The 13551-nt window shown below is 42.7% G+C and overlaps 1 protein-coding gene across 1 annotated transcript in view; it reads left to right on the top strand.

Moving 5' to 3' along the window:
- Positions 1 to 13551, top strand: part of LOC106586343 (inactive phospholipase C-like protein 1) — a 147967-nt gene that overhangs the window by 129069 nt on the left and 5347 nt on the right. The window contains exons 6-7 of the mRNA XM_014173528.2: positions 9798 to 10160; positions 12967 to 13170. Coding sequence (XP_014029003.2) covers positions 9798 to 10160; positions 12967 to 13170 — 567 coding nt within the window. The remainder of the gene's footprint in view (positions 1 to 9797; positions 10161 to 12966; positions 13171 to 13551) is intronic.

Here is a 13551-nt window from a genome sequence, read left to right as displayed (position 1 = left end):
TCTCTCACCCAGCTTCACCTGGAATGCTTTTCCAACAGTCTTGAAGGAGTTCCCACATATGCTGAGGACTTGTTGGTTGCTTTTCCTTCACTCTGCGGTCCAACTCATCCCAAACCAGCTCAATTGGGTTGAGGTTGGGTGATTGTGGAGGCCAGGTCATCTGATGCAGTACTCTATCACTCTCCTTGGTCAAATAGCCCTTACACAGCCTGGAGGTGTGTTTTGGGTCATTGTCCTGTTGAAAAAGAAATGATAGCCCCACTAAGCGCAGACAAGATGGGATGGTGTATCGCTGCAGAATGCTGTGGTAGCCATGCTGGTTAAGTGTGCCTTGAATTCTAAATAAATCTCTGACAGTGTCACCAGCAAAGCACCACCACACCTCAACCTCCATGCTTCACGGTGGGAACCACACATGCGTAGATAATCCATTCACCTACTCTGTGTCTCACTAAGACACAGTTGGAACCAAACATGTCAAATTTGGACTCATCAGACCAAAGGACAGATTTCCACCGGTCTAATGTCCATTGCTCATGTTTCTTGGGCCAAACAAGTCTCTTCTTATTTTTGGTGTCCTTTAGTAGTGGTTTCTTTGCAGCAATTTGACCATGAAGGCCTGATTCATGCAGTCTCCTCTGAACAGTTAATGTTGAGATGTGTCTGTTACTTGAACTCTGTGAAGCATTTGTTTGGGCTGCAATCTGAGGAGAAGTTAACTTGAATTAACTTATCTTCAGCAGCAGAGGTATCTCTGGTTCTTCCATTCTTGTGGTTGTCGTCATGAGAGCCAGTTTAATCATAGCGCTTGATAATTTTTGCGACTGCACTTGAATAAACTTTCAAAAAGTTATTGACATTTTCCGCATTGACTGACCTTCATGTCTTAAAGTAATGATGGACTGTTGTCTCTGTTTGCTTACTTGCGCTGTTCTTGCCATAATATGGACTTGGTATTTTACCCAATATGGCTATCTTCTGTATAGCCCCCTACCTTGTCACAACACAACTGATTGGCTCAAACGCATTAAGAAAGAAATAAATTCCACAAATGTACTTTTAACAAGGCACACCTGTTAATTGAATGCATTCCAGGTGACTACCTCATGAAGCTGTCTGAGAGAGTGCCAAGAGTGTGCAAAGCTGTCATCAAGGCAAAGGGTGTTAACTTAAAAGAATCTCAAATATAACACTTTTTTGGTTACTACGTGATTCCATATGTGTTATTTCATAGTTTTGATGTCTACAATATTATTCTACAATGTAGAAAATAGTAAAAATGAAGAAACCCTTGAATGAGTAGGTGTGTCCATACATTTGACTGGTACTGTATATATATATTGCGGTTGGCTAAAGACTTAAGTATGAAGGTAGGGTGGCCACGCCCATCTCGTTTATGAACTTTATGGGCCTACGGCCATTTCTAATATATAGATGCTGCTATTGGCTCAGTACTCAAGTATGATGTCGGGAGTGCCACGTTGTGCCACCCAGTTAAGTTACAAGTGTCCAGGGGCAAGCCTTCTTATATCAATGGTCCGATTAGCTCGAGACTTACATATGCATCTCCCCTAATCGCCATAGACATGTTTAAGCTGTGACCCCCCAGACAAATCCCCTCAATAGCTTGAAAAACTAGAAATGTACGAATACCCTTAGTTAGATAGAATTTGTAAGCGTTCCAAAAAGGGCTTAGGGTTGCCTAATCACACATATGATATTTTAGATAGATGTGACCTTTTTTAACCCTTTGAATCAGCCCCTATGACCCCAATTTTAGGCACTTCAAGTTGCCACAGGAAGCTGAAAGTAAACACATATCCTCATTGGGGTAGGCTTTTACAGAATCCTGAGTTGCAAGTCTTTACGTTAAGAACTGACTGATTTACAGAGGGTTGAATTCAGTGTTTTTTCATATGCTGCAGGTTGGGTATATCAAAACCACTTTTAGGGTAATTTAACCACTTCCGGTTGCTTCAGGAAGCTTAAACTCAACACAGGTAATCCTCATAGTGGCCTGATGGATTGTCATTGAAGACAGCTTGATATGGCAATCATAACCCACATAGGCATCAGGTTGAACTTAGGGCAGCAGGCAATGCATTCCTATTGGGAGAGATTTCAATGTAAACTGTTTGAAGAAAACACCCTGTTTTCACTGTTATGGGTTAATTCCACACGGTCAAGGTTAGGCTTGCACAGATCGGGAGGACCTTAGGAAGGTTCCTGTGATTGAATTGTGCTTCTAGCCTCAACGGTTCTGCCGCTGTGACCCAAAAGCACCTCAAATTTAGGTCAGGCTTCATTTTAGGCCTACTTTTTTGCACGGTCGCTGCGGTCAGACCGAGTGAGCTACGGTTAAGTGGGGCATCTCGTTGAACTCGGCACGGCCTAGAGACGATGGTGATGCCATTTATTTCCCTTTCTGTGATGATTTAAGCCTCCCATTTTGGGATTTCAGCCCTATTTGATAGTAAAGTTCACATTTCCCCTTTAGGATATGAAGGGGACCATTTCAATCTTTTCATGTTGATATATGTAGAGGTACAGGTGACCCTGAACACGTGGCAAAATGAATTTTGAAAATGGCCAGCACAGAAGCAGAGTTAGAGCATAACTTGAGCATAACTTGTAAACCCATGTTATCCGAAACTTGCATGTGTCAGACTACATGAACCATTGCGTGCAGCTAGAATAACTCTGTGGTTTATCCACCCCAACCTCCCCTGATGAGCCCATCGAAAATCGACGTGTCTCTGTGTGACCCAGAGGCCGCAATATGTCCAAAGCATCATTAAATCACTACTAGTCAGGCTTCATTCCAGGCCTGCTATTTGCACGGTCGCTGGGGTCAGACCGAGCGAGCTATGGTCAAGTGGGGAATCTCCTTGAACTCGGTATGGCATAGAGACTACAGTGATGCCATTTGCCAACACTTTCAGTGTTGATTTCAGCCTGTCCATTTGGTGATGGTAAATCCCTCATAAAAAAAATTGGAAATGTACAATGGCAATATATTATACTGCCATCAAGTCAGCCATCAGTAAATAAGATGTCATACTGACACCAAACTGATACATACTGACACCAAACCCGCTTTGCCCAACTCGTTTAGAAGCCAACTATCACATATTTCAGAGCAGGCCCAAAATTCACAGCGCCTTCTGTTAAAAACATTAAAAAAACATAAAACACGTAGTTACGTTCTAGCTGCGGGTCCAGTTCTGACATTATGTGTCGGCCTAGCTGAGTCGACTCCGAATCCCGAGTTTCGGCTCGATAGGTCATTCGGTGCCCGCGCAGAAACCTTAATTAGTGCTGAAAATGTAATTTTTCCGGGCGTCGCCACGGGGTCCCTGAAAGAGCTATCGAACAGAAACTTTAGGGTCCGTCTCTATGGGCTGAGACGGTTTCAATGCACCTAGTCTTGTGATTCTGGGACTTTTCTAAATGTTGTCATTTTGGCGACGTTAAAAATGAATTTAAGTCATTGCAAATGTACGAAGCTGTTTCTCGGCCTGAGAACCTTCTAGAACCACATAACTCACCGTGCACCATTGGCTTATGCTCTACAACAGCTTTATAAAGTTTCAGAGCTCTAGGTCTGACGGTTCTTTGATGGTTCGAACGCAGGTAACTATTGCAGGCTCTGTGTGTCTGTAAGCCCCACACTGTCACTCCACATTGACTGTGTGTGAGTTTTTTATTGGAAATCTGATGGGATAAATTACTGATTTACAGTTCATGAGGGTTGCCTAATCACACATATGACATTTTGGAAAGATGTGACCTTTTAACCCTTCGAAACAACCCCTATGACCCCAATGTAAGGCACTTACTGTTGTCACAGGACGCTGAAAGTAAACACATATCCTCATTGGGGTAGGCTTTTACAGAATCCTGAGTTTCAAGTCTTTACGTTAAGAACTGACTGATTTACAGAGGGTTGAATTCAGTGTTTTTCACAAACTGCAGGGAGTGAAATCTAAACCACGTTTAGGGTCCCTTCTTGCTTCTCCTTGCTTGCTTTGTCAGTAGCAGTTGGTGACACACAGCATAAAAAACCCTCTCCTTTCTATGCACATATAGATGTTGACAATCACAAAAAATCCCTGAGCCAGCTTCTACAGTCCAATCAGAAAAATCAAGATGTTCTCTGTCATCCAATGATATTGCTTACCGCCCTAATAGGTCCACAGACGATGCAATCGCCATCACACTGCACACTACCCTATCTCATCTGGACAAGAGGAATACCTATGTAAGAATGCTGTTCATTGACTACAGCTCAGCATTCAACACCATAGTACCCTCCAAGCTCATCACTAAATTTGAGGCCCTGGGTCTCGACCCCGCCCTGTGCAATTGGGTTCTGGACTTCCTGATGGGTTGCCCCCATTCTCAGCCCCCTCCTGTACTCCCTGTTCACCCACGACTGCATGGCCAAGCACATCTCCAACTCAATCATCAAGTTTGGAGACGACACAACAGTGGTGGGCTTGATCACCAACAACGGCGAGACAGCCGACAAGGAGGAGGTGAGGGCCCTCGGAGTGTGGTGTCAGGAAAATAACCTCTCACTCAACGTCAGCAAAACAAAAGAGATGATCGTGGACTTCAGGAAACAGCAAAGGGAGCACCTCCTTATCCACATCGACGGGACAGCAATGGAGAAGGTGGAAAGTTTCAAGTTCCTCCATGTACATGTCACCGATAAACTAAAATGGTCCACCCACACAGACAGTGTGGTGAAGAAGGCGCAACAGCCTAAATACAGTCTTGAAATTATTGGACACTTTAATAAATGGAACACTAATAATGCCACTTTAATAATGCCATTTAAGAATGTTTACATATCTCACATTACTCATCTCATATGTATATACTGCATACTGTATCCTATATTATCAATTCTACACGATCTGATACTTCTCATCCATATTTGTATATGTATATATTCTTATCCCATTCCTTTACTACATTGTGTGTATTAGCTATTGTTGTGGAATTGTTAGATTTACCAGTTAGATACTGCTGCACTGTCGGATCTAGATGCACAAGCATTTGCCACAATCGCAATAACATCTGCTAACCATGTGTATTTATATACGGTATGTTATACCATATATGGCATCTTGCCTATGCCGCTCAGTCATTACTCATCCATATATTTGTATGTATATATTCTTATTCCATCCCTTTACTTGATTTGTGTGTATTAGGTAGTTGTTGTGGATAGTTATTGTGGAATTGTTAGATTACTTGTTAGATATTAGTGTACTGGGTCCTAAATTGGTTACAAATACAAGACGGTGTGTGTGACAAGAACATTTGATTTGATTTGATAAGCTGCAGTACTTTATGTTACCACCAGGTGGCTTACAAAAATACCTCCTTAGGACCCTGACAGTTTTATGTGATTTTCAAACCAGGCATATTAGCATGCTATTTGCAGGCTATTCCAGTGGTTTTCCTAGTGAGGACCATGGTTTTGGACCTAACTTGTCCAAAGGTCCTAATATGGAAGGTGTTTATATAAGTTGAGGTCCTAATACAGTCTCAAAAACAAGAACACACGCACGCACGCACGCACGCACGCACACACACACACACACACACACACCATAGTGGGCTAGGTGTATGTATAAACACAGTGTGGGCTGAGATGGATAGTCTCCACCCTCTTCTCTACCCTCTGGCCTTTCTACCAAACACATTCATCATACTGGGAGCCTAGAAACCAATGGGTGGCCACCGTGTGTGTTTGTGTGTGTTTCTACAGGTATCTTCTCACTATCTTCATCTGCCCAGCTTGAGTTTGTGTGTGTTTGTAAGCCTACGTGTGGGTGGTGTGTGTGTGTGTTTTATTGGATGTTTATGTGTCGTTCATAATTAACTACTCTCCGTGTCTCCTGTCCTCCTACTGTGTGTGTGTGTTTCTGAGTGTTTATAGTCTTAGTTCATTTATTCCTCACCATGCGCATGGGGTTTTATTCCAATATATTTATTTTGTCTGATTCATACTGTTTGTACTGATGCCACCCATTTACATTACATTTACATTTAAGTCATTTAGCAGACGCTCTTATCCAGAGCGACTTACAAATTGGTGCATTCACCTTATGATATCCAGTGGAACAACCACTTTACAATAGTGCATCTAAATCTTTTAGGGGAGGGGGGTTAGAAGGATTACTTTATCCTATCCCAGGTATTCCTTAAAGAGGTGGGGTTTCAGGTGTCTCCGGAAGGTGGTGATTGACTCCGCTGTCCTGGCGTCGTGAGGGAGCTTGTTCCACCATAGGGGTGCCAGAGCAGCGAACAGTTTTGACTGTGAATATATAATTATATATGTTTGTGTGTGTGTCAGTGTGCACATATATGAGCTCGAGCACGCGTGTCACGACTTCTGCCGAAGTTGGTTCCTCTCCTTGTTCGGGCGGTGCTCGGCGTCGCCGGTCTTCTAGCCATCATCGACCCACTTCTCATTTGTTTTGTCTTGTCTTCACACACACACCTGGTTTCAATTCCATCATTACATGTTGTGTATTTAACCCTCTGTTCCCCCCCATGTCCTTGTCCGGAATTGTTTATTGTAGTGCTTGTGCACGTTATGCTGGTGTGTGATGGGTTTTGTTACCCATTGATTTATTGTTCTGTTAACGGTGGTTTTATTTATTAAACTGCGCCGTTGTACATCAGTTTTTGCTCTCCTGCGCCTGACTTCTCTGCCGCCAGTACCCACCCCCTACAACGCTTGCATGTATGTACAGTTGAAGTCGGAAGTTTACATACACTTAGGTTGGAGTCATTAAAACTCGTTTTTCAACCACTGCACAAATTTCTTCTTAACTATAGTTTTGGCAAGTTGGTTAGGACATCTACTTTTTGCATGACACAAGTAATTTTTCCAACACAGACAGATTATTTCACTTATTCACAATTCCAGTGGGTCAGAAGTTTACATACACTAAATTGACTGTGCCTTTAAACAGCTTGGAAAATTCCAGAAAATGATGTTATGGCTTTAGAAGCTTCTGATAGGCTAATTGACAATTTGAGTCAATAGGAGGTGTACCTGTGTATGTATTTCAAGGCCTATCTTCAAACTCAGTGACTCGTTGCTTGACATCATAGGAAAATCAAAAGAAAATCAGCCAAGACTTCAGAAAACAATTGTAGACCTCCACAACATACTTTGGTACGTTCATAGAAGATGAACGTACTTTGGTGCGAAAGGTGCAAATCAATCCCAGAACAGCAGCAAAGGACCTTCTGAAGATGCTGGAGGGAACAGGTACAAAAGTATCTTTATCCACAGTAAAACGAGTCCTATATCGACATAACCTGAAAGGCCGCTCAGAAAGGAAGAAGCCACTGCTCCAAAATCGTTATAAAATAGCCAGTCTATGGTTTGCAACTGCACATAGGGACAAAGATCGTACTTTTTGAAGAAATGTCCTCTGGTCTGATGAAACAAAAATAGAACTGTTTGGCCATAATGACCAGCGTTATGTTTGGAGTAAAAAGTGGGAGGCTTGCAAGCCAAAAAACACCATCCCAACCGTGAAGCACGGGGGTGGCAGCATCATGTTGTGGGGGTGCTTTGCTGCAGGAGGGACTGGTGCAATTCACAAAATAGATGGCATCATGAAGGAGGAAAATGATGTGGATATATTGAAGCAACATCTCAAGACATCAGTCAGGAAGTTAAAGCTTGGTCGCAAATGGGTCTTCCAAATGGACAATGACCCCAAGCATACTTACAAAGTTGTGGCAAAATGGCTTAAGGACAACAAAGTCAAGGTATTGGAGTGGCCATCAAAGCCTTGACCTCAAGCCTATAGAAAATTTGTGGGCAGAACTGAAAAAGCGTGTGCGATCAAGGAGGCCTACAAACCTGACTCAGTTACACCAGCTCTGTGTCACGGCTGTCGAAAGGAGCCGACCAAAGTGCAGCGTGGTTGTAGTTCCACATTTTATTAAATCCGTGAAACTTTGCAATACATAAAATAACTGAACATGCCAAAACAACAAACCGTGACGCAGAGCGAAACAAACACTACTCAAAAGACAATCACCCACAAAACCCAGGAAGAAAAACCCCTACTTAAATGTGATCTCCAATTAGAGACAACGAGGACCAGCTGCCTCCAATTGTAGATCACCCCAAACAAGCCAACATAGAAATACAAAAACTAGAACCTAAGAACATAGAAATAGAAAGAGACAAAACACCTCCTGTCATGCCCTGACCTACTCTACCATAGAAAATCACATCTTACTATGGTCAGGACGTGACACTCTGTCAGGAGGAATGGGCCAAAATTATTGTGGGAAGCTTGTGGAAGGCTACCTAAAACGTTTGACCCAAGTTAAACAATTTAAAGTCAATACTACCAAATACTAATTGAGTGCATGTAAACTTCTGACCCACTGGGCATGTGATGAAATAAATAAAAGCTGAAATATATCATTCTCTCTACTATTATTAAGACATTTCACATTCTTAAAATAAAGTGGTGATCCTAACTGACCTAAGACAGGGAATATTTACTAGGATTAAATGTCAGGAATTGAGTACCAGATTTTAAATGTATTCGGCTAAGGTGTATGTAAACATCCGACTTCAACTGTATGATGTGCCTATGTGTGATACTTTTGTCTGTCATGGACAATATTATTATAATGTTATGTGCCCTGTGAGGAACATATGGGGTATATATTATATGAATGTACGTCCACCACTATGATTAAATGTTAATGTCTCAGTATGATAATATTTGTTTAGAAACATCTTGACTCACCAGGTCTATGTAAGAGCTGTTCTCCATGGCTCACCTAACCTTGTTAAATAAAGGTTAAATCAGTTATGCAGGTTTTCATTTTTTTCTCACGATCTATGTCGGATTATCTTGGTGATGCTGTTAGAACCTATTGGAACGTTAGAGGAGAAGCACAACTTTTGTTAGTTAAAACTGTCTTATTATTGTTTTAAAACATTTTATTTAATAAAAACTGATATTGTTATTTCTAGTTGAAATCATTGTCCTTTACACAAAAGTTTGTTTCCAGATTGAACTAAAGGGAGATGACTAGAAAACCAATAAAAAATATCAGGGAGTATGTTTACACGCACAATAATAATTTGATGTTAAACTGATTATGGCAGTAGGCTGAGTATGGCAATAGTCATGTAAACACCTTACTCTGCTTATCTTAATCAGCGTAAGGTCAAAATTGAAGTAAGCATACACTGATTAAAACACCTGTTTTCTTAACCAATCTTTAGAATGATTAGGACCTGTAAAACAGCTTAATCAGAGTTCCAGCGGTATATTTGCTCTTCGCATGTGCCAGCATCAGAAGCGCATGTGACGTGAGTTCGGAAAAACTGAAAGTGTGCATGGAAATAGTTTTCATATACAAACTTTATGTCCAAACTCAGAATCAAATTGGCTTTGCAAAAATAACATGCTTGCTGTGGTAGAATGTTTATTTTGATTGCTGATTTTCTGCATTTATTTAAATCCCATCAGGTAGCCTGATTTCAGATGTGTCCATGTAAACTGGATTATTAGGGAAATTGTTCTTTCATGCAAAGCATGTAAATGTTTTAATCAAACTATAATATTAATCTGATTATCCACAATAATCGTATTATTGTGTGAAGTAACCGTACTCAGTGTTCTAAAACAAGCAAGAATTGTGTCTGTGTACAACATTCGGTAACATTCCTGTGATTTTGTCTGTCGCTGCACCTTGGCTCATGATTGGTTGTTGTCTGTCCTTCCCAGGTGAACATGCCAGAGTTGGCGCTCCTCCGCTTCGTGGTATTGGACGACGACTACATTGGAGACGACTTCATTGGCCAGTACAGCGTGGCCTTCGAATGCCTTCAGCCGGGCTACCGCAACGTGCCCCTGCTGGGTCTGGAGGGAGACCCCTTGCCCCACGCTAGCCTGTTCGTCCATGTTGCTGTGACCAACCGACGAGGGGGGGGCAAGGCCCAGAGGAGGGGTCTGTCTGTGCGGAGAGGGGTGCGGCGGGGGCGAGAGTACGTGACCCTACGGAACACGGGTATTAAAGCTCTGGATGATACATTCCGTCCCGCTAGCACCCATCTCAGAGAGGCCACAGACCTGCGGGAGGACGCACAGGTGAGAGGAGGGTCAGGCGTTAGAGGTCAGAGGGTGATGGGAGGGCGTTACTCATACCTGGGTGTTTCTCACGCACTTGCTGTGTTGCGAAGAAGTTACTCTTCTCCATGTAGTATGGACTTGCTCACGTCCCCTTATGGATTTACCACTTGTCTGTTCCTTTTAAAGCCATGCAGAGAAAAGCGATATTTCATAATTGAGGTCAATTGAAAAATATCAGACAGTGTTGTAATGTACTCTATAGATAACCCAAGATAACCAAATATATTTAAAGCCCCCATGCAGTCTATTTAGTAACATCATCACTGTATGTCTAATACATCACTGTTTGTGGTTATTTCATGAAAATAACTCCAAATGTATTTTTTGAGCATTTATTTCCCCGAGCCTCCTTTTGAAATGCTCAGTCTGATTGTGTGGGTGTATCCATACACATTCAAATATATTTACATACACAGCCCTGATTGGCGGATAGGATCGTCTAGAGCAGGGATGCTTAAACTTTTGGTTTTGGTCAGCCAAAATATATTCTGAGTGGTTTACATTATTTATTTAGAAATATAGGTCAACAATAGCTTTTTAGGGTCAACAATAGCTTTTATTTTAAGTAATCATGAAATTACACTTCAAACATGAATCAAATCATAACCATATTACTTGACACCTATGATTACCAGTATTAAATATGTATTACAAATTTGACCATTGTAGCATAGAAACTGCAACCAAGTTTCTATATTCATAAGGCTTATAACATGAATATGTGCAGGGACCCTTCTTGCATTTTGGGGGCCCAAGCGAGATTTGGTTGCCCCCCCCCCACCTCACGGGCAAAACGTTTTAGTGGCCCCCCTCTTGGCAGAGGAGAGAAAAAGGAGCAGCTTTAAAACTAATTTCATGCTATTCTACTCATCTTTCCATGGGATGGAGAGGCAATTTAGCAGTTTTAATGCTAATTTCCTGCAATTCTACACATTTTGCCATGACTTATGCCATGCTAATACGATATCTGAGTGAGAGTGACTAACAAAATCAATGGGAGCCACCAGGAGGTCACGGCCCCTGGGCACGGGCCTTGAGTGCCTGGTCAGTAATTTGGCCATGATTACTATAGGGTTTAGATAGCTGGCTAGACAACTGTAATTTACCTAGCAATCTATGAAATGTTAGCTGACATGGGCTAATTGATTTACTGTCAGTGTCTGACATAACAAGAGAAAACTGCTAATGCACAACCACATTTTGAAATAGCACGTTGTGTATTCTACTATGCTATCTCTCAACAGTAAGTTGAGACCCTGACTGACTTCCTAAAAAATATATATCTTTAGGGGGCCCCTAGTGGTCCTGACGGGCAAAACGTCGCCCGCGGGCCCCAGTTTTGTCAGCCCTGCTCTAGAGCCTACCCCGCTTCCCCCTTCAAAGTAAGAGGATACATATGCAAATAAAATATGACTGGTTCATTGGTCAGAATAATCAGATTGTGATGTCATGATCTGGGCCAAAAACCATCCCACCTGAACAGGCTGAATTTCCAGCCATGTTTTTCAAACAGCTCTTACACAAAAAGCTAAATATTGAAAATGAACAAATACATTTGAATACATTTTCCTGCCTGAACAGATAGTGGCGATGGGCTGTTGTGTTATATTTAGCCCGTGTTGAAATATGGTCTGTTATGCAGGAGTTTTGGAGGAGTGTGATTTGGGCTCGAATAGATTTCATGACTGCGCTGAAATAAGACACTACCTGTGAGTTCTCTGTGGGGTGACGTGAACTTTGTGAGAGAGACAGAGAAAGAGAGGGAGTGAGAGTAATGAAAGAGAGAGGAGAGAGGTGGATAGAGAGAAAGAAGGAAGGAGAGAGGGAGTAGGTTGAGGAGGATTACACGGTAGTCTATAAATAACAGAGAAGAGAGAGAAGGCATAGACCTGGTTACAGCACGGACCAGCTTATCTCCACATATACACACTCTCTCTGTCTGTCTCTCTCTCTCTCTCTCTGTCTGTGTCTCTCTCTCTCTCTCTCTCTCTCTCTCTCTCTCTCTGCCATGTTTCCAGCTGTATTCTCATCTGCCACAGTCTGTTATTATTCATAATTTGTCTCCCCGCCCACACACACACACACACACACACACACACACACACACACACACACACACACACACACACACACACACAAAGCCCCCTGCCCCCCTCACATCCAACCCACTCTGTCCTCAGGAGGGCTATGCTATGGTAATCACCAATGTGACTGCTGGTCCAGTTGCGGTGCTGCCAGGTGGAAAATGGCCTCAGTGTTTTGGCAGTGTGTCTGATCTCAGTGGAGACCTCTGACAGATCCCAGTATACTCCCTCCCTCCCAAACACATTAGCTAGTACAGTAGATGTCTAGCATGTATGCTTTAATGTCTGTTCTCCTCAGTGACCCTAGCACAGGTTTTAGGGGTTCAGTTCAAGTATTAAGGGGTTCACCCAAGTGCCTTGTTACTTGATTTAGATTGATCTGAACCTGACCAGAGATTCCCCTGACATACTCACAGACAATAGGAGAAGGACATGTTCTGTGTGTTTTAATCTGTGCTTGACTTTATCTAGGTGTGAGTTTAAGCCTCATCTGACATTGTGATTTCGTCAGGGTCAGATGTTTTTCAGGTCACGTGGACCTGACCATAATATACCTATAATACACTGCATCTCTCTCTCTTTCAATCTCTCTCTCTTTCACTCTCTCTCTTTCAATCTCTCTCTCTTTCACTCTCTCTCTCTTTCACTCGCTCTTTCGCTCTGTGTCCTGTTCCACACAGAGTGCAAGTGTGAGTTTCAAAGAGCAGTGTGGACTCCCCCCGGTGGCCAAACTGAAGCAGTGCATCCAGAGCCTGGCCACACGGTTGCAGACCCCAGAAGGGCCCCCGGGGGCCAGCATGACCCTGAGGGATGGCTACCCCCACCTGGAGGCCCTGAGCAGCATCACCGAGGTCACGCGCAAACTACTGAACCACTATGATACGGTAGGAGGGCGAGAGGGAGAGAGAGATATCAATATTATAATATTATTGGATTACATATATGTAGAGAGGGAGAGTAATTAAGACACTTGAAGCTATAGGCATGTGTTCATTCACGCACCTTTGTCTTCGGCATACATGCATACACAGACGAGAGAGAGAGAGGCACACATGCACAAATACCGTTTTCCTCTCTAGCTGTGTTTCTTCCCACTCCGTCTCTGCCAGTATTAAATCAGGATGCCTCTTACCCACCTGCACTCTATCTCTCATTACTCCCCCTCACACACCACAATCAACCAGAGAAACAGAGAGAGGGAGGGAGAAAAAGGGAGAGGGACAAAGAGGAAGAGCTATTTCTGTGGCAGCATATTTGTGCAGTGT

Source organism: Salmo salar, chromosome ssa25 (assembly GCF_905237065.1).
Source record: "Salmo salar chromosome ssa25, Ssal_v3.1, whole genome shotgun sequence".
Classification (NCBI taxonomy): domain Eukaryota; kingdom Metazoa; phylum Chordata; class Actinopteri; order Salmoniformes; family Salmonidae; genus Salmo; species Salmo salar.
Note: the sequence above shows the minus strand (reverse complement) of the source record. Positions and strands in the feature narration are given on the sequence as shown.